The 24,812-nt window shown below is 41.4% G+C and overlaps 1 protein-coding gene across 1 annotated transcript in view; it reads right to left on the minus strand.

Moving 5' to 3' along the window:
• Positions 1-6,057: 6,057 nt before the first annotated feature.
• The window catches only part of ANKH (ANKH inorganic pyrophosphate transport regulator), a 195,957-nt gene continuing 177,202 nt past the window's right edge, over positions 6,058-24,812 (minus strand). The window contains exons 9-12 of the mRNA XM_075314873.1: positions 21,485-21,614; positions 19,084-19,207; positions 13,776-13,875; positions 6,058-8,222 (exon numbers count right to left, since the gene is read on the minus strand). Coding sequence (XP_075170988.1) covers positions 8,109-8,222; positions 13,776-13,875; positions 19,084-19,207; positions 21,485-21,614 — 468 coding nt within the window. The 3' untranslated portion in view covers positions 6,058-8,108. The remainder of the gene's footprint in view (positions 8,223-13,775; positions 13,876-19,083; positions 19,208-21,484; positions 21,615-24,812) is intronic.

Raw genomic sequence — 24,812 nt, forward strand, 5'->3', positions numbered from 1 at the left:
CTCATTACTGCCAAGAAAACATGAAAATATTTTTTTTGAAAAAAAGAGTTACTCGGCAAATAAGTGGTCAATTTTACTTTTGCCCAGATACCACGTCAAGGTGTAACTCTCATCTGTTTCCTACTCTAATTTTTATGCCTCTCTTGTCCAAACTGACCTTTTATATGGCTAGAATAGAACCTGCAAAAGGAAAATTGTATTATGGAGTCATGTCCTTTTTGTCTGTGCACTCCTCCCAGTTACTTCAGGTGTTTTTAATTTTCCTTTTGCAGGTTCTACTCTAGTCCATATAAAAGGTCAGATTGGACACGAGAGGCATAGCTATGAGAGAAGGACCCAAATGAGTTACACCTTGACGTGGTAACTGGCCACAAGTAAATTTGGCCACTTTTTTATTTGCTAAGTAACTTTTTTTTTTTTTTTTTTTTTTTTTAAAGACATATTTTCATGTTTTCTTTGCAGTAATGCGTGTTCACATTCCAATATTCACCAGCTACATTCTTGGTTTTCCTCCTTCCCTTTACTTGAGTGCAACTGCTATTTTGGATATAGTCGGGTGTAGGGCCAGAGGATACAGTGATCATTGCATAGATGTGCATGGAAATTTTGGATAGTTTTCTCAATAATAATCTAGGCTAATCGCAGAGCAAATAGTGTTAGTTTTCTTTAGGAAAGGCATATTAATTTTGTTGTTGTTACTAGCAAACAATTGAGATATTAATCTAATTAATTGAAAATTTCTGGTCTGTGACAAGACTCCGTCCTGCAACGCTGATCTGGAAATTGATACCAACAACGGTAACTAAGGCGATGTCCCATGCTGTGATTCATATAGGTTTTCTTAAAGGCAATTATAGCATATTATAGGAAATCTGACAGCAAGTTTATGCTACCTCATCCACCTGAGAGCATCATGATGTAGGCAAGAAGATTCTGAATCCAATAGTGTATCACTTGATTACTGGGTGTGGCTGTTCTGGCACAATCAGTTTAATTACAATTATCATTTTGAAGGTTTTCTCCAGTGACATACAATCTTTCCAACTTTTTAGAACGTTTTACGTGCGATGAAATGGTGAAAAGAAAAACAGTAATGCTATCACTGTTTTTTTGCTTTTATGGTGTTTTTAATATGAGGTGAAATAACAACAACAAAGTGCGGTCTCGCCTATTTTTGATGACCAGCCAAGGTAAAGCAGACAGCTGGGGGCTGGTGGTATCCAACTGGGAAGGCCTTTGTTTATTTGGCCCCTTCCAGCCTGAAAATAGCTTCCCCAGAAGTGGCACATCTTCTAGATGCGCCAATTCTGTTGCTTTACCAGGCTCTTCTCGATTTCCCCTAGTGCAATGGCCATCGGGTAATACTTGTAGGGTTGATAACCGCTGTGAACTGACAGCTGACATAAAGCGCATTTCTAAGGCCCCTTTCACATTGCATTTTTCCTTATGCTTGCTGCTTCCGTCGGAGCATCCGTCCGAACCCCCCTCTCTCCCCCGCAAAAAAATGTTTCAGACCCATGCGCTGATGTCACCATTGACTATATTGGAGCAGACTTAGTCAGCATGTGCTCTGTCTTGCACCATTTTTTGCACATGTTTTTTGCAGGCGGAAACCCAAACGTAGTCGTACGCTTGGATGGGCGCGACTCGAGTACGGAGTATAATAGAAGTCAATGGGGAGCACTAATATTTTTCTGGGAAATCTTTGAGAAAAATACTTGAGTTTCCCATTTACTTCCATTATACTCTGTACCCGAGTTGCGCCCATTCAAGTGTCTAACTGCTCATAATGAGTACCACGCACCCGAGCATGGTAATGCTTGCTCATCACTACTGGCTTTCTGTTGGTTTCCAGAAAATACATAAATGCCCCATACAAGAGCAGTTTCATGTAAAACTCCCTCAAAAGACAAAATATTTATGTAAATATCATCGCAATGTTTGGTCCAGTAGATCCACAATTGGGATCAATAGGGAAATATTAGCTCGTTAGCGGTGGACTGGATCATTCATTGTGGTTGTGCCCTTCCTGTTAACCTTTTCCATCTCTCGGTTGAACGTGACAGACATTTGTCTTTTGTTACATATGGTTGATAAATTGATGGGATTGAATGGCACACCACCCGACTGCAGTAAGGGGGGTTGGGATTCCTATGCTAGAGCAATGAAACGCGACTACACAGTAAATTGCAACACACTTTTGTCAGTTTAAATGTTTTATTATATTCCCTTTATTTTCTACACAAAATGAATCTCACTTTTCCAGTCGTATTTGCACCTGCCCTTTTGATAAATGTGTTTCTATAACACATCCAAGTCCATATCCATCTCCAATATTTTTTTTTTATTTTAATATTGATTTTTCCAGCCATAACCCCACACATTTTAAATATATTCACAAATATTCAAAAATACTGCTGATTATATTTCTAGTCAAGTACCCAAAGAAAAAAAAATATTAAAAAAAATATTCCATTTTGTCTTCTGTGTCCAGAAAGATATTCAGTTCTATACAGCCAGAGGGCACGAGGCTCAATTGGAAATAACGATTTTATACAGATCACATCTAACATCAACATATAATAAGTCGAGCCAAGATAATGGAGGAGCTGTAATGCAGTACAGCCTCGTATCACAACATGACCCAGAGAAAATCTTGACTTGTTCCCCAGAGCAACCAATCAGCAATCTGCTTGCATTTCCAAAACGGCTGTGGCAAATTGCAATGAGTGCTCTGATTGGCTGGTCCATGTCGACAAGAGTTTTTCTACTGTTGCCTTACGTGTTTTTATACCACACTCTTCTGGCCAAGTTCAGAGGGTTGTGAAGAGCAAAGTAATAAATGAAAACTATGTATTGCATTACTTTGAGAAATATGTACAATCTTCTCTAACTACAATGACGACGTCACCATATAACTTAAAGTGCTAAACTACGGTATGAAACCAATGTCTCTATCCAGGCGTGAGCAACAAATAGGCATGCGGTACATAGATTAATCGACCGGGACAAAAATAAGTTATGGCGCTAAATAAATAGGATAATTAGGATGTGTGAAAAATGGACTGGATAATGGAAACGAGCACTGCCTGCACAATGTATATTGATGCCTTATTGCAATAGGAAATGCTTTAAAAGCTGCGGCAATTAACACAACTTTCTTGTTTATATGAAAAATTAAACCTTTTGGACCCGTTCCATAAAGGTGTTTTCACTTCACGTTTTTAAGCCAGTACTGGCCAGCTCTGTCAAAACAGAAGGCACATGAGCGGGAAGGGGCATGGTTAAGTCCACCCATCCAACGAATGAAAATGTATGCCCTGAGTGGAGTAATATTTCTGGTGAAGGAACACGCCAGTTGTAAGATGAGCCTCTGAATGAATTAGATGCATGTTACTCCAACGGTCCCAAAGATTGACTGGTGTACAATGAATCGGATCCACTGAAACCATTCCATGACATAAGTTACTGGAATCGACACTACTGTCCAGGTTTCTAATAACACTGTTTGCCAAGAACATTACATATGGACCTCTGGAAAACCCAAAAGTTTACTATAGCAAATAGTCTATTTTCGTCTTCTAACAAAACAGGCATCTGGTTTCTTGCCATGGGCCACAAGTATAGACCATGTGTCCGATTCATCAAAGATTTCAAGCCAGGATTTTGGTGTAACATTTTTAGTTGCAAACGTTATGTACAACTTAGAGTTTGTAACTAGCAGTTGGATGCTCAGATGGGTGCGACTCGAGTACCAGAGTATATTGAAAGTCAATAAGGGAACTCGAGCATATATCCGGAAGAGTTGTCTGAAAAATTCTCAAACTCATTTATTTCTACTATACTCGGTACTCGAATCACGCCCACCCAAATGTCCATCTGCTCGTTCCGAGCATGGTAGTGATCGCTCGTCACTACTAAGGAGCTATGGCTTTCGTTACCCTAGTATTCTCACTCCAGTACCTGACTGCAGTGAGATTCTTGGTGTAGTGCAAGGAGGTGCACACCACTTGTCAGGTGCTCTAGATTCACGAAGGACGTGCCCTTCTTCGAGACTTATGAGTGTTTGACTCCAGCACATCCCCCTCATCAAGACCGGCGTGAACGCCATTCTTGATGAATTGGGCCATATGTCTTCACTAGTGTTCACCTCTAAAGGCCAATATGACCTACGTTTTATGTTAGATTGTTAGGGCCTGATTCACTATTGCATTTTTTCTTTGTCTACTTTTGGAATTTTATATGCCTTTTTTCTTTTGCGTCTTATTCCTTTAAATTTGTCTTTTTAAAGTCTAATATGTTTTCATATTGTTTGTTTTTTTATGTTAGCCATAGTAAACAGGGTTTCCAATGCTGTCAGCTAATTCATCCATGGAGTGATTACTGTATATGTATACTCTATAATTTTTAAAGCAAATTTTTCAACATTTAGCAGAAAAGGGGTTTGGTTTTTTTTTTGTACTGTTGCAAAAAAGTGTTAGAAAAATATAACATTTTTGATTTTGCACAGAAATCATGAACCAAATGCACCATATAAAGAATTTAGCACAAAAAGTCAACAAAAAGAAGTGACTTAAAGATAATGAAAATTATAATTTGGGCACATATGTTCAGTAAAACTGTTAATATTTTGCATTAATTATGAAATGATTATGGACACATTTTATATATATATATATATATATATATATCATACATTATAGATTAGGTGGAAGGTTGTTGGCAGTATCAGATGACTATCGGAACTGAAAGTTATTTTAAAGGGGTTGTCTACTACTTGGATGACCCTAATTCCCCGTGTTCACCCCCATAAAAATAAAAAGCTAGGTCTTCTCTCTTCCCGCCTTCGGAATGTTGTGATTTAACAGGAAGTGAGTGGCAGCCGCAACTGTCACTTCATGTTAATTACTTACTAGTAATGATTGAGCACTACCATGCTCGGGTGCTTGGTACTCATAACGAGCAGTTGGACGCTCGAATGGGCGAAACTTGTGTACAGAGTATAATGCAATACAACGAAAACTCAAGCGGTTTTCCTAAAGATCTTCCTGAAAAGTGCTTGAGTTCCCTTATACTGCATTGATATCCATTATACTCGGGTACGTGAGTCAAAACCGTTCAAGCGTCCAACTGCTTGTTACGAGTACCGAGCATGGAAGTGCTCGCTCATCAGTATTACTTACATGTCCAAAAGCGGGACGATAGAAGCCAGCACTGTTTGGGCATTGGCCTTAGTTTCATAATAGTCAGGAACGCGAGCACTGAATGCACTCCAACAGTGGAGCAAGAGTATAGGCTTTTTTTTTTTTTTATGATCTTCATGGGGGGAAAACATGGTGAATGAGAAGGGGTAGTGGAGAGAATGTTTAAACCATTCTGATCCCTAGGATTGCCCGGCCAAACTCCCTCCATATGATTACCATGCCTGTTGTTGTTTTTCCCAGGGATTATTCCTTGGCTTATTCTTCCTGAGCCAATTTGATACTCCAGGAGAAACTTTAATTTTAAGTTGATATACTCTTTACATTTCTAATAATTGTGTCCAGCATGGAAAACTGACACTTTCCCTAATCACTTTATTAAGGGATTTATCTTCATTACTATTAAAAAAGAAAATGCATATGTGATTCCAAACCTGCGCTTTTCCCCACTTATTTGTCTGCATTCAATTGCATTTAATTCAGAACATACTCATTTGGAGTCCAGATGATGGCAGTAAATATCAGGTCAGCACCTGTCTTACTAAAGGGGGTGTCACACATAGCGACAGCGACAACGCCGTCGCTGCTAAGTCACCATTTTCTGTGACGTAGCAGCGATGTTTTAAGAATAATCGTCCTCATCTCGAGTCTTATTATCTTGCCTTATCTAGGGTAAGTTTCTTCATTACATAACTGCTTGGAAAACAATGACCTCGAGTACTGCATTACACTACTCACTGCTAGTGTGTGTACAGTGTGACTATAAAGGATTGCCTGTACTTTATGATATATATTATAGGTTCTCACCAGTTACACAACATAAAGTTAATATTTAAGTGGTAAAGAATGTTGGGCGCTTAATTATACTTTACATTTTTCTTCACTAAGAGGTAAAGGGTAGAGTTAAGGCCACATCTCACTAAGCAACGTCGCTAGCAACATCGCTGCTGAGGCACGACTTTTGTGATGTAACAGCGATGTTGCTAGCGATTGTTTCTGTGTGTGACATCCAGCAACGACCTGGCCCCTGCTGTGAGGTCACCGGTCGTTGCTGAATGTCCTGCTTCATTTTTTGGGTGTTGCTCTCCCGCTGTGAAGCACACATCGCTGTGTGTGACAGCGAGAGAGCGACGAACTGAAGTGAGCAGGGAGCCGGCGTCTGACAGCCTGCGGTAAGCTGTAACCACGGTAAACATCGGGTAACCAAGGGACGGGCTTCTTGGTTACCCGATATTTACCTTAGTTACTAGCGTCCGCCACTCTCACGCTGCCAGTGCTGGCTCCCTGTTCCCTGCACTCCTAGCCAGAGTACACATCGGGTTAATTACCCGATGTGTATTCCAGCTACGTATGCAGGGAGCTGGCACTGGCAGCGTGAGAGCGGCGGATGCTAGTAACTAAGGTAAATATTGGGTAACCAAGAGAAGTGCTTTCCTTGGTTACCAGATATTTACCTTAGTTACGCTTCCACGCGTCGCTGGGGCCTGGTCACTGGTGAGATCTGCCTGTCTGACAGCTCACCAGCGACCATGTAATGACGCAGGAGCGATCCTGATAAGGTCAGATCGCTGCTACGTCGGTATGTGTGACAGCACCTTAACTCTAGGCACAAGCTCTTGTAGGAGATTGTTCTGATAAGCAGAATACTAAGAGGAGACTGGAACTGAGCCTTTCACTACTAGCATCCGCACTCTAAAGACACGCAAACAGATTAGGGGGAAAAGCACTTTAAAGCAATTTACAAGGTTTCACAACTTTCAATGCTGGACAAATTAAAAAACAATAAATAACGTTTAGTTACTCTTTAAGCTGAATATCTAGAGACTTGTGTATTTATTTCAGATTTAATCCGTTTTATTGCCCGCTACTTATGTGTAGCTTTTCTGCATCAAAATCCTCACGTTAAATGTGCATTGTTGTGAATTTTACTCTATGGATTGAATGCGTAAAGACTAATAAAATCTTGATTATTTAAAAATCTCCGTACCTTAGCTGGTATTGTAAATTACGCTTTATGGAAAGTGCTAATAGACACTCGGAAGAGGCTATTTTCGATACCTATTATCCTATTGCTTCCAGTATACATCATGCTACGTGACCATCAGGAGAAATTTTACCCCCAAGCTTTAACAGTCATGTTTATAGGCGTGTCAAAGCAAAACTGTTGTCCCATTGTCTCACCAAAATTTATTTTAGGTCAATGGTCTGTGGAATATAGATATGTCATAGAGTAGCAAACGGCGGGATTTTAAAACCCCTATATTTAACAATGGAAAAATACGTAACTCCAATATGGTACCCAATAAGTTGAGGCATATTGATCACGGTGAAACTACAGTTTAAGAACAAGAAACTAAAAAAAATAACTCCAACATTCTAAAAGTTGATTGTAACTCCATTAAACTATATTGTGGATCCAAGTAAATGACGTGTGGTATAAAAGCACTCTCCCCCGTTTTGTGCAGTAAATCGTTTCCATGTTAGGTGTGCTTTTGTATCTGGTTTCTAAAAAATAAATCCCTTTTTTGAGCCGAAAATTGATTTACAAAAGTTAACCAAAATACAAACACAGAACTGAATTCCAATATTCAGAAAACAATGGTCGTTAAAGGAAGAAAGTAACAGGGACGGCAGCTTTGTTACCTGCAAAAAAGAGACAGTAATGCTTTGGTTGACAATGTCCAGATGTAGCCGGAAGGAAGCGGCTAATTGCATGCCCGTAGTTGGGGGAAGATATAATGCATGGTATCTGTAAAGCGCTGAGCCTCCGTCAGGCCCGTCTATAAGAAGCATACCCAGTATGCTACACACTGGAGCCTTCTGAAACCAAGTTCCATAAAAAGAAAATAAAAACTGAAGACCAGAGACATGGATAGGGCAGCTGTACTATTCCAGCCAGTATCCTGCTCATTCTCCATCTTCTTTCATCTCCACAATGTCTGTTAACTCCTCACTCTGAGGCATATCAGTCATTGCTGAGTCTTCTCCTTCCACTTCTGTCTCGGTCTCATTCTTCTTTTTCTAGAACAGATGGAAACAGGAATAAACATTACTAGACTAAATTCTGGCTGGAAAATATGGTAATGCTATGATTAAATGAGACAAAAGTGCACAGAATACAATTAGCCATAGGGGGATGTGTATGGTACTAGAGCCATTCTTTTAGAATGATAATCCCAGTACAGATTCTATATAACCTTTAAAGGGAATCTGTTAGGTTTTTGCTACCTCATCTGACAGTAACATAATGTAGGCAAAGAGATCCTGAATCCAACTATGTATCACTTAGATTACTGGCTGATACAATTTGAAATTTTAGGTTTAGTCATGCAGCTGAGGCAAGGGAGCTGCTCCTGCCCACACCAGGCTCTATAAAGCTTGTACATTGACAGTGAGGTGTCAATCACAGCAGTGGGCGTGTTGGGCTTCTCTGCACAGGGAAATTCTAGTCCTGTAATAAGGGTCCTGCTGCTTAAACAAACATAGCAAATAAACAGAAGAATTGTGACAACACAGGCATGCCTGAACTTTGTGTTAACTCTTCCAGCATGTTGCCTTCAGTTTACATAGCAAAAACCTGCTGACAGATTCCCTTTAAGCCCAATCTATATGCTATACTGAGGGACATGAATTCCATTAAGGGAGAGGTGTCCTATCAAGGTCCTCCTCTATTAGTTACCGTACCTATCAACAAGTCTAGTGCTATATTTTCCTTCATTTACTCAGTTATAACATTTTTTTTTTTAATCATTTAGGGATCACTCTTATTGGTTTAGGACTAATATACTGGAATGGGTGAGATTACCATTAGTATAATAAACATACTTGTCACAACAATGCTCAGCATAAATGAGTACAACCCAATAGATTTGTGGAAAATCCTTTTATGTTCCTTTCAGATCAACCTTTTTTTATGGGGCAAAATACTCTCACAAATAAGGGCCATTGATTGCAAACAAGATTTGCTATTCTGCACACCCAAAAAAGTAACTCTTCCTAAAAAAAATTCATTCAAGGCCATGTTGCAAAATGAGGATACCCCAATGAAAATCCTGAAAGCAAAGCTAAAGTTTAGACTACAAAATTCTATTTAAGAATTAAAATCTATAATCTGGAGAGAGAGATGAGAAAAAAAAATGGCAACATATATGGCTGCAAAACTGAATGGCGTTGCAAAGGTGAGACGTACAAAGAAAAAAATGGGGGATTTACAGTGAAACATGATGGTGGCAGTGTTTTTATGGGGGACTGAATGAGTGCCTGGGAGCTAAATTTTATTGATGGTGTCACAAATTCACAGATATACTGCACTACACTGAAAGAAGATGCTACCATTCATTACTCCATGCACTTGGTAGACGTGCACTTTTCTAGTATAATAAACCACAACACACATCTAAGGCCACTGGTGCATTTCTGAAGAACAGGGTGAAAGTTATTCAGTGGCCAAGTATGTCTCCTGATCTGCACCCAACCGAACACCTAAAAGAAATTCTGGAGAGACAAATTGAGCATCACTTTCCATTTACTAATTTAAGTAAAACTGAATATGTTGTAATGGAAGTTATATTACTAACCTTGCTTTCATGTTATAGATTAAAAATGTTCCATGAAACGTGTCAAAAGTTTAGAAACTGTTATTCTGTTCAGTGAGCTATGGGTTAAAATCTTTACTAGGGGGTGTACTCATTTATACTGATCACTGTAAAAAGGCTAATTGAGACAGATTAGACAGATAACTCATTAGCAACGAGTCCAATTCAGATCAATGTATAACTTGCATATGAAGTTCTCAGTGCTATAGAAAAATGATGTAATACATAGAATGTAACATTTAGGTTTTTGCAAAATGATTTTGGTTCCTGTATAGTGACATTACAAGTAATCAGAAGTTTGCATACTGTAATGGCACCCGGGGCAAAACTAAAACAATACAATGTAATATTACATGTAGCAAGCGGAATGTGCATGTAATATACCCGTTGTAACACACAATAATATATACTACAAAACAAAAATGCTCATGGGACCAAAATTACTTAGAAGATTGTTTATCAATTTATTCATTCACCGTCTCTAGTATCCTCACACTATAAAATGTCTTTCTCAGCTTGTTGCGCCAATCCTTGTACTCCATCTGGCCGAGCACATGGCTATTTGTTTGGTGCGCATGCGTAGTGGCTGGGATGATGTTTGCATGCTTGGTCTTGTCTGCAGCTGTGCTTGTTCCGATTGCATGTCCTGTCCTCAACTCCTGTCCATGAGATATTGTCATGTGGGATCTGGACTTTTGTGTCCCATTACCTAACATGAGCTGTGTGATGTTTCCATAGAATGCGCCCACTTTTGGGCCAACACTACTGTATGCGCCTTTTATCTCCGGACTTTTTAATATTTAGTAAGTGTTGCTCTACTGCGCAATAAAGACTATCTTTTATGTAGTTTTGGTCTCATAAGCACTTTTCTGTAGGATATAAGGCATAGAAGTAAACCTAATTTAGTGGAAAAGTATCTTTCATCTGTAGTAACTGCGTTCCAAATTATTATGCAAATGATATTTTTCTGATTTTTCCTAAATGGTCTATGTCAATATAAAAGTTCAAATCATCAACTGTTCAATTTTAAATCAAATTTATTGGAAAAACCTCCCAATGATTGCAGTATTTTTTCCAAACTAAAAAAACTCTCAATGTACTGTTCCAAATGATTATGCACAACAAATACTTTATAGGTTGTAAGGAACTGAAAATGTAAGGAATTGTTGAATTTGCAGAATTAAGACTTTTTCCAATCAAAAACATTTTAACAGGCCAAGTTCCATTATAACATCACATCCCTTGTTTGAGATCACCTTCACAATTCTTGAAGCCATTAAACTTGTGAATTTTGGATAATTTATGCTTGAATTTCTTTGCAGGATATCAGAATAGCCTCCCAGAGCTGCTGTTGTGATGTAAACTGCCTCCCACCTTCATATTTTGCTTGACAATATGCCAAAAGTTCTGACTAGGTTTTAGGACTGGGGAGGCTAGTGGTCACACCATGAATTTCTCTCATTTTATGCCCATAGCAGCCAATGACTGAGAGCTAGTCTTTTCAGCATAAGATGATGCATAAAGATGATTTTGGTACGGATGATATGGTTTTTCTTTTTATACCAAGGAAAAAAGTGGTCACTCAGAAACTCTATAAATTTGCCTAGGTCTTTTCAGGGACCCTAAAGGGGCCTACCAACTCTCTTCCCATGCCCAAAACATGACTCTGCCTCCTCTTTGCTGACCACGCAGCCTTCTTAGGACATGGAGTAGCGGATGGTTGGTGGATAACTACCATCTATCTGGGCCATCTATGGTTGCACGGCACTCATCAGTAAAGAAGACTTAAAATCAGTCTTCATGTGTGTCTGGGCCAACTGCAGCCGGTTTTGCCTTTGAGTACTGTTTAGGGGTGGCTGAAAAGTAGATTTATGCACAACTGTGAGCCTCTGGAGGATCCTACACCTTGAGGTTTGCAGGACACTAGGGGTTTTAGCAGGTTCAAATATCTGTTTGCTACTGTGTAATGGAAGTTTAGCAGCTGCTCTTTTAATCTGATGAAGTAGGTAGACACCTTTTTCATAATATGTTTAACTGTACAAACACAACTGTGCTGTGTATCAGCCACAAATGTCTTTACAGTATGAAGATCACGCTTAAGTTTTCGTGAAATGACTTATGTTTTCATATCTTGTGCAAGGCATTGCACTATTTGGCAGCAGAGAGATTTTATCTTTTCGATATTGCTTGAAATCTGTGGCCTGTTTAATAATGTGGAATATCCTCCTTAGGCGCCCTTCACATTTCAGTGATTCTGGTACATATGTTAGGCTATGTGCGCACGTGTGTGTAATTCATGCAGTTACGCTGCGCTTTGTAGCGCAGCGTAACTGCAAGCGTCCTGCGCCCCCTGCATAATCTATGGAGATTGTGCAGGGGCGTCTTAGAGCGCAGTGCTTCGGCTGCTGCCCGAAGCACGCGTTCTAAGAAGTGACATGTCACTTCTTCCGTGCGCTTTGCCGGCAGCCCCTGCTCTGTCTATGGCAGGAGCTGCAGGCAGAGCGCACGTTCTCTGCCGGCACCATGCGCTTCAGAACGGAGCTTTTCAGCTGCGCACTGAAGCGCACCTTTTAGGTGCAGTGCAGAGCGCACACGTGCGCACATAGCCTTACAGTTTTTACGCGTACCAGAATCACGGACATAGGCAGACCCATTAAAATCAATGGGTCTGCGCACACATCAGTGATTTCTTACTGACAGAGTTTCCATGCGGGACGCGTGTCCGTGTGTTCTGCACTGAGACAAGTCCATCTTTCTCTGGCATCACTGATGTCACATGGACCACGCAGTGGTGTGATCCGTGTGACACATAACAGAGAAATCACATATCTGTGAAATACAATGATTTTTATACTCGCCTGTGTCCAGCGATGCTGGTTTTGGTGCTGCTGTCTCCTGCTTCCAGGCTGGCTAATTATGCTCATTGCTCATGCATATTTACTGCACCGCGACCTGGAAGTAACAGCAGAATGGAGACAGTAGTGGCCAGAGACAACAGTGCGGAAGACTTCAGCACCACGGATAGCAGCAGCATGGTCCGGTGAGTATAGAAGTCCCTGAGCTCCCTGTGCTATCATGGATCACGGATAGCACATGGAGAAGACATGTGCCAAAATCACGGCACACAGAGGGCTATGCATCCTTAACATATCAGTGAAAAACGTGTGGGTTTTTAACTGACGTGAAAGAGTCCTAAAGCAGTTTTTCTTTATCTGGCCTCACCTGGCAAACTATTTATCCCAGGTGTTTGACACTGACTCCAGTGATCCAAAGAACTCTGAGATATAATACCATCTATGTGTTTATTTGGAAAAAAAAAAATTAAATCTTTGACACTTAAATCCAATTTGCATAAAAATTTGGAACCCAATTTAAGTTATAGGTAACACTATCTTCTAAGCAGTAGTTAAATGCACACTTGGACCCCAATTCATCAAGACTGGTCTCGATGAGTGGGTGTGATAGTCAGATGCCCCTGATCCATAATTCAGGAGCATATTATGAGTTTTCTGTGTCTCACCACCCACGTTACTGCAGTTGGTGATTGAAAGAAGGTCTCGGAGGTAACTCCGCAAAGCCTTAACAATTACAACAGACAAGCTGTGGTGTCATAACCACTGTCCGATCTCTGCCCATCTCTACAGAGTTAGGAGAAACGGCTGTGCCAAAAGTTGCAAAAAATTTACGCAATTCCAAATTGTGCAGAAAAGGTACAATTTTCTAAATTTGAAAATTGCTTTGAGTCGAGGGCTTTCGTCTGAAGTACTCAGAAAACAGTAACAAGTCATTGAGGTGAGATGAAACCTTATTGTTCTGCTGTGTGACCAGACATATATACCAATATACAGTATATACCAACAGCACCCTATTAATATCTTACATAACTCTGATTTATTGGAACCTAATCATTTATTATTAAGCATAAATATTAACATATCCGCTGACCTGCTGTCTTATCATGAATGGAGTCAAACATTACCTGTTTTCGATATACATAGCAAGATGCAATAGCCACCATGGTGGATTCTCCAACAAAGCCAGCCAGAAGGGATCCCACTCCTAATGTGGCTCCATGAACCCTGCAAGCAGTAAGCAGCATAATGATTACGAATAATAGGATACAAAGGCGCTTGACATACAGGCACTGTGCATCAGCCCTGGCAGATGGCTCTAGCCTTAACTGATGACGGGGATTTGTGGCCTGAGCCAGGACGAAGGAAGATGCATCCCAGGATTTCATTATGTCAGTCCTTTTAGTTCTGGGTCCCAGTTATATGCATTGTTTCTCCATTAACAATGTAATACACACACACACACACACACACACACACAGTATATAGCAGCAGGTTACATACAAAACATGTATGATTGCTAAACCTACTATGCTAAGTATTGTCATGGAGAGATAGCAGACCGGCTAATAAGTACCCATACCGGCCCACTGGCCAGGTTATCTCAGTTTACATGTCTCTAGGTGTTACCACCTAATCTGAGAGCAGCAAGACCCTCTGGGCTGCTTGCTGTGATTTTGATAAAATCACTGCTTTATCAGCAGATTATCACTAAAGGACTAGTAAAACTGGTGCCATGTAGTTTGCTGGAGTTCTCAAAATCAGTCAAAAAAAACCCAAGCATATACATGAGATTTCTGAAATCTCCACCTTTTACTGGTACTGTAAAATGCAGCTTTTAATTTGCATAAAAAAATAGCAAAAAAGCTTCATGTGCACACAGCCGAACACCTAGAATGTAACATCTTATTCATATTTTTACATGTAGCAAAACCTCACAGAACCCTGATGTGAACTGTTCTTTTGATAAAAGGACCATCTTGAAATCTCTTTTCTTGGTAATCTTAGGAATGTTTACTCCTCCATGTCTCTTTTTCCTACCAGCTAATTAAATAAGTCAGTCATCAATGAGCAGAACCTTGCTAAGGGCTATTTAATGTTCTCCGAGTCCACCCTCAAGTGCTCAGTTCTGTGTTCACGGTGTTCCATATCAAACAGTCCTTGGAGCTTCATACACAATGCTCAATGTTTGTTGACCATGGTGATAAAACTGAAAGAGTACGTTTTTAGTAAATGTAATAGACTTGCATTTTGAGATTAACCGTCTTCTTGACTGTCCCACTGGAAAAATCTCCTAGAAGATCGTTTGCTCAATTCTCAGATGTCAGTAGGATTATTTCTGATCCTGGAAAGAGCTAACTCATCAATCATATTTGGCCAGGAAGAGGCCAGCATAAGGGCGCACTAAGACCACTGGTGGTGTCCATAACAATGTATTGACTAAAGTAGACGTTGAGCTCAGAACTATTGGTTTGACCGGAATTTCTGTTATTCGGTACCACATAACCGCTTTAGGCCTCATCCAAATGTCTGTGTTTCACGTTTGTGTGGTATCCATTTTTTTCAGTCATATAGAATTAACCTGCAGGCCATAACACTGTAGGAACATGCTCTTTGCCTTTCTTTGCGCTTTGTTTGATTTTTATACTTCGTATAATTGGATTTTTTTAGATAGTTTTTTTTTTTAATGCGCAATGACTAAACGTATGTTGTTTTTTTTTTATAGGATAGTTTTTCTGTCATCATTAAAGCACTGTAGGTAAATAACTGTATGGGCATAATAAATTACCAAACAAAAGAAATTGGAGAGCTAAAAGGAAATTGCCAAAGAAATTGAAAGTAATCCAAAAATGCATTTTAACTACATAAGTGACTCAAAAATAATCTGGGTGAAATAGGAAAAGGCCAATCTTTTTCCACAGAACTGGCAACTTAGCATATGTTGTGCCAATTTATTAAAATATGTCAAAAAGTGAGGCTAGAAACCACAGGCCTGTTAGGCTATGTGCCCGAGGGACAACGTACCAGGGGATTTTGCTGCGGAAAACCTACGTTTTATCTGGATTTTCCAGATAAATCTGCAGGTTTGCACAAGTACAGGCACTCCTCATGTTATCCTATGGGATTTGGGGAGTGCTGTATCAATACTGCGGTATGTGCGGCTGCGGAAAATTCTGCGGATTTCCCGCAGCCGCACGTAACTGCATGTCAATTATTCCTGCGGAAATATCTGCGGATGTCCCGTTTTTCCAATATGGAGCTAGAGGGCAGGACATCCGCAGGTATTTCCGCACTTGTCCTGCAGGTTTACCGCAACAAAAATGCACGAATCCCGCAACAATGGATAGCTGCGGATTCCGGGGGAGCTGCTGCGGGAAACCTGCAGCAAAGTCCACAGGTACATGGCCTAAGATTAAAGTGGACCTTCACAAATGACTGTCAGTTTTCTACCTAATTTCTGGTAATTCAGTTTGTGCTGAAAAGGTTTGAAAAACTTTGAAACGTGTCCACAATAAACCGCAATAGATCCTGCCCATGTATCCTGTCTTCTTATTATGACATTCACAGCAGTGCAGAGAGACCATGGTTTTGCCCTTCATCTTATCAGTTTTCTACTTATGCACAGTGGACACAGAAAGCTGCCAATCAGTGGTGTGGGCGGGATTATACAGAGCTAAAGAATATAGAGGACTACTTGGCTACAATTTACTAGTCCACAAGTGATAATTCCCTGCTGATGAACATGTGATGTTATCAAAACTACAGCAAGTCGCTCAGTAAGTGACATCACTAGAATCAGGGTCTGCTCCTACATCATGCTGTTCTCAGTTTAGATGGCAAAAACCTTGTGACTGATTTCCTTTAAAAGAGGCATAGATGCTCATGAGCATAGTTTTCCCTCTATATAAGTCACTCATCAGGCTGCACCTATACTCTATAGCCCCGAACTGTGCACATTAATTTAAAAAGGACGCAGTTGAACGAGAGCAAGTGCCGAGAAGAGAAATGTGTGTCCTGTAGACACATGTTCTTCATCTAATTGAGATCAGAAAGCAGATCTAGCTAAAAGCACAATTTATATAATAGGAATTCATATAGATTACAATGTCTCCGCACTTATTGTTTTTGTTTCTGTTCATGAAACAAAGAATAAAAGTTACATTTTAATGTATGAAAATTAGAGCAGGTAAAACAGTTACTATTTGGATGTGCATGGGACACCCAGTTTGTAAATACATGAACTTTAATACGTGGCCCCTACCTATTATGATGTAAAGTTTATACAGACTCTTCTTTTGGAGGGAAAAGTGTGAAAGCCTTCAGACATTTCTACCTACGACGTACAGTTATCTCTCCTACAGAAACCTATGTCTTAGGTAATAAAGATTCCAATGCAAGCCAATATCTAATGCTTTATGCAGAATTACACCATCCTTAATATACACTGACTATAGGGAGGCAGTATTTTGGCAGAAATGTCATCCATGCCTACAAAGTAATCAGTATTGGGGTACTCTTACTGATAAAGATCAGCACAGGCAGCTACATGGCGCACCTGCTGAAGCCTGCAACCATGGAACGTCCTGCCTACTGCCGTGGAACAATAGCAGCTATGGAGCAGATGCAGTTAGTGTCACACCCCACAGCAAAGGAGGGCTACAGAAGAACACTTTTATGAGGTTAGCATTATGACTACTATAATGACGACTGATTATATCACTGTCGAAGTATGACTAATGGGGCCAGATGATGTTATTGGCTGCACTGGACTTTCTATAGCTGCATCAATCATTGGTTTAGGAACATAACTGGCTATTTTTGTGCTTATCTATTGGGTTCAGGAAACAAACATTAAAGGGAACCTGTCATATTTTTTTTTAAAAAAAAAAAAAGCTATTTGCCTGCAGATGGGATTAATCTGCAGGTTAATAGTGCTTTGAACCTGCCTGGCGCCTGCACTTAGAGTCGTGCTGCCAAGAGGAAATTAACTTTTTTCTTCACAGCAGTGTTCGGCTTCCAGTTATAGGGGTGAAGTCGGCGAAGGGTCAGTCACCACTCAGTGTATAGTTAGGGGTCTAATGCAAAGTCTGCTGTCAGTCAGTACTGGAGGTGTGGTTACAGCTGCCGCTCACTATATACACTACACTGCCGCAACCCCTATGACTGGAAGCCGAATGCTGCTGGGAGGAATAAAATGAATTTCCTCCCAGCAGCAGGGCTCTGAGTGTGGCCACTCGGCAGGTGTTATAGTTAACACTATTAACCTGCAGATTAACCCCATATCTGCAGGTTATTAGTGTTTATTAACATGACAGGTTCCTCTTAAGATAAAGTAAAATTACTTTAAAGAATCCTGATACAGATTTCAACTTATGGTGAGACGCAATAGAAAAAGACTGAAAAGCCATGATTTAGAATATAAGCTTTTGTTGCATGACACAGAGTATGACACCAGGGAACCACTTCACTTTCCCAATACACAAGGAGTCTTGACAAATGGATCAGTATTTTACAAACTGGTTACTGTACTGGCCTTTTCTATATCATTAGAATAGACTTGGCTTTTGTTCATCAAGAGCTATACAGCCTAATAACGAAAGGTACCGTCACACTAAGCGACGCTCCAGCGATCCACCTGACCTGGCAGGGATCGCTGGAGCGTCGCTACACGGGTTGCTGGTGAGCTGTCACACAGGCAGATCTCACCAGCAACCAGTGACCAGCCCCCAGCCAGCAGCGACGCGTGGAAGCGATGCTGCTCTTGGTAACTAAGGTAAATATCGGGTAACAAACCCGATATTTACCTTGGTTACCAGCGCACACCACTTAGCGCTGGCTCCCTGCACTCCTAGCCAGAGTACACATAGGGTTAATTATCCGATGTGTAGTCTGGCTACGTGTGCAGGGAACAGGGAGCCGGCACTGACAGCGTGAGAGCGGTTACCAGCGTCCGCAGAAGCCGGCTCCCTGCTCCCTGCACATTCAGTTGTTGCTGTCTCGCTGTCACACACAGCGATGTGTGCTTCACAGCGGGAGAGCAACAACTAAAAAATGGCCCAGCACATTCAGCAACAACCAGCGACCTCACAGCAGGGGCCAGGTTGTTGCTGGATGTCACACACAGCAACATCGCTGTTACGTCACAAAAGTCGTGCCTCAGCAGCGATGTTGCTAGCGATGTTGCTTAGTGTGACGTGGCCTTAACGCTACCCTTCACCCCTTAGTGAAGAAAAATGTAAAGTATAATTAAGCGTCCAACATTCTTTACCACTTAAATATTAACTTTATGTTGTGTAACTGGTGAGAACCTATAATATATATCATAAAGTACAGGCAATCCTTTATAGTCACACTGTACACACACTAGCAGTGAGTAGTGTAATGCAGTACTCGAGGTCATGGTTTTCCAAGTAGTTATGTGATGAAGAAACTTACCCTAGATAAGGCAAGATAATAAGACTCGAGATGAGGACGATTATTCTTAAAACAGAGCTCGGTGCCAGCACAAATGTCTTCTTGAGTGTCATTAGCCATCCAGTTAAGTGAGCCCGCACAGTAACTAAATGAAGAGAAACAAGAGGACAGAGTCAGACAATGTAGTGCTGATGTAGCTTCTTCTGAACGTGAAATCCTCACATAATCTGAAAGCTCTAGAAAGCATAGTCTAATATTATATATGTACTATACATCATTTACACGTCAATACAAGTTAATCGACAATCAAACTCCTTAACCGGGTCCAAGAGAAAATAGTAAGAAAAATGCATTTAATATTAATATCATTAAAATGTCCTGCAGGTTGGCCAGTATATTGTATATAGAGCTTAGTAACTACATACTGGTCTCAGGAACCTGGTCTGTGTTGTTTGGCGATGACAGCACTGCAGCTTATCTCAGTTAACACTCTGGCTTACACTCTGCTCTCCTGTTCTCGCTGCAGGGCTGTGTGTAATAGCTAACAATACAGCAGTGCTGAGCTTTATCTCATAACTAATACATTTGCAGATATAGCTGTTGTCAGCTCAGCTGCAGAGCTGTGCCTGATTACAACTCACACTTCTTCAGCTTGCATCTCACAGGCAGCCAGTGTGGGGGGAGGAGTAGTACAGCTAAGCTGACAGCACTTTGAGAGGAGATATGGAGATGTGTTTGTAATGAAACAAAGCTCAGATCTGCTGTACTGTGTTAGTTGCAATCACACACAGATCTCAAGGCGAACAGACTGTCATTCATTACATGTCCCACACTGGTAATGACTCCTTTCATCTGAAATAAGTTCTCATTCAGATTTGTTTCCAGCCCAGAGATCTTATAGAGGTGATTCACTACTTAATTTTCCAAGCGACATCGATATAATGTTGAGAAACAAGGCTTCTCTCAAATACCTTTTGTTGCCAATAGTGCCTGTGAGCAGCGATATTGCGGTCCCCTCACCTCCTTCACGTGACCCCTGGGCTCCGTGACCTCTGATGTCCGGTGATGTCACATCAACTGAGGTTGGCCGCAATCTCCCTGAGTGACTAGGCTGTGGGCAGTGTTTCAACGCTCGTCACAGCCTTGTGTCACAGCCCATCATCTCCCTGCTCTCTCCTTCATTGCAGAGCGCCGCAAGCAGGAGCGATGCTGAGCTGTGATGCTGGGCTGTGATGAGCGGTGGAATTCCGCCCACAGCCCAGTAACTCCGGAAGACTGGGGCTGGCCGTGGTGATGTCAGGTCAACTGGAAGTTGATGTGATCTCACCCGATCCCAGAGGTTACAGAGCCCAGGGGTCGCGAGAAGGGGATGAGCGGACCGCATAGCGTCGCTCACAGGCACAAGCACTATTGGCAATACAAGGGATTTTAGAGAAGCCTTGTTTCTCAACATAATATCGATGTGACTTGGAAAAATAGTGAACCCCCCTTTTAACAGCTCATTTACATATTAAGAAAAAGATGGATTTCTGTGGAATAATATATTGGATTACAAATATCAGGGTATCATTTTATACAACTTTCGATGACCTGCATACCTATGAGTATATAGGTAGCTTAGATTATTTGATCTTACTGACATATTTCCTTTAAAACCTCAACAACATTACGTTTTAGTAAAAAAAAAAAAATATAGTAATAGTGAATTGCAATAGATGGCTGCTACAGATTTTTCCTACACACTCTAAAGGCCGCTTTACACACTGTGATATCGGTACCGATAACGCCATCGTGCGTACCCGCCCCCATCAGTTGTGCAACACGGGCAAATCTCTGCCCGTGTCGCACAACATCGCCCGGACCAGTCACACTACTTTCCTTCCCTGAGACGTCGCTGTGACCTGCGAACGGCCTCCTTTCTAAGGGGGCGGTTCGTTCAGCGTCACAGGGACGTCACAGCAGCGTCACTGAACCACCGCCCAATAGAAGCGGAGGGGCGGAGATGAGCGGGACGAACATCCCGCCCACCTCCTTCCTTCCGCATTTTGGCCGGGAGGCAGGTAAGGAGAGGTTCCTCGTTCCTGCGGTGTCACACGGAGCGATGTGTGCTGCCGCAGGAACGAGGAACAACTTCGTTACTGCTGCAGTAACAATATTTGAGAATGGACCCCCATGTCACCGATGAGCGATTTTGCACGTTTTTGCGACGATGCAAAATCGCTCATAGATGTCACACGCAACGGCATCGCTACAGCGGCCGGATGTGCGTCACAAAATCCGTGACCCCAACGAGATCGCTGTAGCAATCTCGTAGCGTGTAAAGCCCGCTTAAGAAAAGAATATAATAAATAATGACTAGGTGTAGAGTTAATTAACAATGCATGATTTATGCAGATATAAAATACCTTATCATTTCACTTACCTGGTACAGGAAAGAAGGAAAATAACCTCAAAGGAATCACACAAAGCTCAGCAAATGCAAAATCTACTCCGATTATATCAACGAGTATCTTCTCTGATACATTTGGAGTCCAGAACATCACAAAACACAGCTGATGGCAAAACAAAAGTCGTAGTAAATCATCTAAATTTTATATTTTTTCAGACTTGGACAGGACATGCTTTAATCTAATCTGGAACAACCTAAATTGATCTTATCCTTTGTTACTAGTGAATTTCTTGTCTTTCCCCAACCTATTATTTTGTGCTGGATACTGTAGACATATAAAAATAGTTGTAAAAAAACACATAAAATCATGGCTACTTTCTTTTCTAGAAACAGCACCACTCATGTCCATAGGTTGTGTCTGGTATTGCAGCTCAACTTTTTTTTTTTTTGAATGGTAGTGAGCAGCAATTCCAAGCACAGCCTATAGACAAGATGGGGTGGTGTCTGGAGAAAGAAGCCATTTCTAAAGGCCCAGTCACACACAACGACTTACTAGCGATCACGAAAACGATGCAACCTGATAGGGATCGCTGGTAAGTCGCTGGGAGGTCGCAGGTGAGATGTCACACAGTCAGACCTTACCAACGATGCAGGAACGATACAGGTCACAGTAGCGACCTGTATAACGATCTCAGCAGTCACTGTGACCCTGTCACACAGCGTCAAACACAGCGATGTATCCTGCCCAGCAGGACATCGCCTTTGAAGAAAATGGCCTGTACCATTCTGCAACGACTAGAGATCTCACAGCAGGGGCCTGATCGCTGGTACGTGTCACACATAACGAGATCTCTACTGCTCAGTCAGTTTAATAGGACAACCATTACAGGCCCTCAAGTACCATAGAAAGTCCTGACAAATTAGTAGAACCCATTTTCTCCAGTGACTATCCTTTCTGGATACTAGCATTAATATCATATCATAACAAAAGTGCTATTACCCCAGGGAACAAATGGAATAAATGTTGGTACCTCTGGTATTAGGCTTCATTTGAGGTATGTTCAGTCCTCTGAATCACAATATGTCATTACATTTTAATAGCAGCTCTGTTTTTGAGATAATTTACAGCTGTCCAAAACATAAATTTGGGATTTTTTCCTCAACAAGGGTATTAATTACAGAATGGTCTGTAAAGATGGTCTGTAAGAAACCTGACTATTACTTGAATACTTACTATATGCAGTGCACATTTAAATAAGTATTAAGGTATTCATCAAACGCATAACTGACCATCTGCCATCTATATCAACCAAGCAAATGGAACTGTTCATAGCGGGGTCTTAAATGTCTGCTTCTACACAATGGAAAGAAATATGGATCAATCTCAAATCTCAATAGATCACTCAACTAAGATGACTAAAGAGAAAACACAACTGCTCTGGTCCTACAGAAAGTATCATACCACGATCACCGGTGGACAATCTGTGTGGATCTAAAGATGGTGAATATTCTACTGGGACAGTAAAGTGGATATATTAAGTATCACTGTTATATCTGTCTCTGGGAAAGTAGATACAAAAAATTATCACTGGGTGAGAAAACAGTGGCCTCTGAGAGAACACATGATAGTAGGAGAAAAGGATGGCATTGCAGAGCCATTGGTTGACAAGAATAAGATCAATTTCCCCCCACTGCACATCAAGTTAGTTTTAATGAAGCAGTTTGTAAAGGCACTAAACAAAAAGGGAAGATGCTTCGACTACATCTGCAGAAAATTTCCAATCCTGACCATGGAGCAGCTAAAAAGTGGGTATTTTTGATGGTCCTCAAATTCAGAGGATTCGTGAAAGATCCACACTTCAAAGATTCATTGAACGATGCTGAGGCAGACACATGGTCTTCTTTCACTATGGTTGTACTTCAGAATTTTCTTGGAAACTACCATATAAAGCAGATAATTACAATGAGCTAGTAGAAAGAATGTACATAGACTATCAAGGTACATTATCTCCACAGCCACTTGGATCATTTCCCAGAAAACCTTGGTGATCTAAAGCTGGGTTCACACATAGCGACAGCGACGTCGCTGTTACGTCACCAATTTCTGTGACGCAACAGCGACCTTGTAATGCTGTGCTACATGTGCAGAGAGCAGGGAGCCGCGCACACTGCTTAGCGCTGGCTCCCTGCACTCCTAGCTACAGTACACATCGGGTTAATTACCCGATGTGTACTGCAGCTACATGTGCAGAGAGCAGGGATCCGGCACTGGCAGAGAGAGCGGCTGACGCTGGTAACGAAGGTAAATATCGGGTAACCAGGGAAAGGTCTTCCCTTGGTTACCCGATGTTTACCCTGGTTACAGCTTACCGCAGCTGCCAGACGCCGCTCCTGCTCCCTGCTCGCTTCATTTCATCGCTCTCTCGCTGTCACACACAGCGATGTGTTCGTCACAGCGGGAGAGCGTCGACCAAAAAATGAAGCTGGACATTCAGCAACGAGTGGCGACCTCACAGCAGGGGCCAGCTCGTTGCTGGATGTCGCACACAGCAACAGCGACGGGACGTCGCTGCTACGTCACAGAAAATGGTGACGTAGCAGCGACGTCGTTGTCGTCGTCGCTGTGTGTGACACCACCTTAAGTGAAGAGCAGTGTGAACGATTCCACTAAGAACTATAGAAGAAAAATACCAAGGACACTGGGATATCCACATGATAGCAGATTACTGTTTGTCTATTCAAAGTGACTACGGGACGTCAACCCTCACATTTTTGTAAATATTTTGTTATATCTTTTCATGGGACAACATCGAAGATATCTAACTCTGTACACTGACTTTACATTTTTTTCAACTTGTATTCCAGTGAAAATTTGCTATGCCCGCTAAATAACTCAACACACAGCCATTAATGGAAATAGCACTGGCAACAAAAGTGAGTACACCCTAACTGAAAATGGCCCAATTGTGTCCAAAGTGTCAATAGGTTGTCATTATTTTCAAGCACTGCCTTAACTCTTTTGGGCATGGAGTTCACTAGAGCTTCACAGGAGCCACTGGAATTCCATTCTCAATGAGGGTATCACCGAGATGATGAATGTTAGAGACCTTGCGCTCCTCCACCGTCCATTTGAGTATGCCCCACAGCTGTTTAAAAGGGTTTTGGTCTGGAAATATGCTTTGCCAGTCCAACACCTTTACCCTTAGTTTCTTTAGCAAGGCAGAAGTCATCTTGGAGATGTGTTTGGGGTTGTACCCAGTTTCTGAAGGGAGGGGATCATGCTCTGCTTCAGCACGTCATAGAACATGTTGCCATTCATAGTTCCCTCAATAGCTCCGCACAGTGGGCAGCACACATGCCG

The sequence above is a fragment of the Anomaloglossus baeobatrachus genome, chromosome 6 (genome assembly GCF_048569485.1).
Source record: "Anomaloglossus baeobatrachus isolate aAnoBae1 chromosome 6, aAnoBae1.hap1, whole genome shotgun sequence".
NCBI lineage: Eukaryota > Metazoa > Chordata > Amphibia > Anura > Aromobatidae > Anomaloglossus > Anomaloglossus baeobatrachus.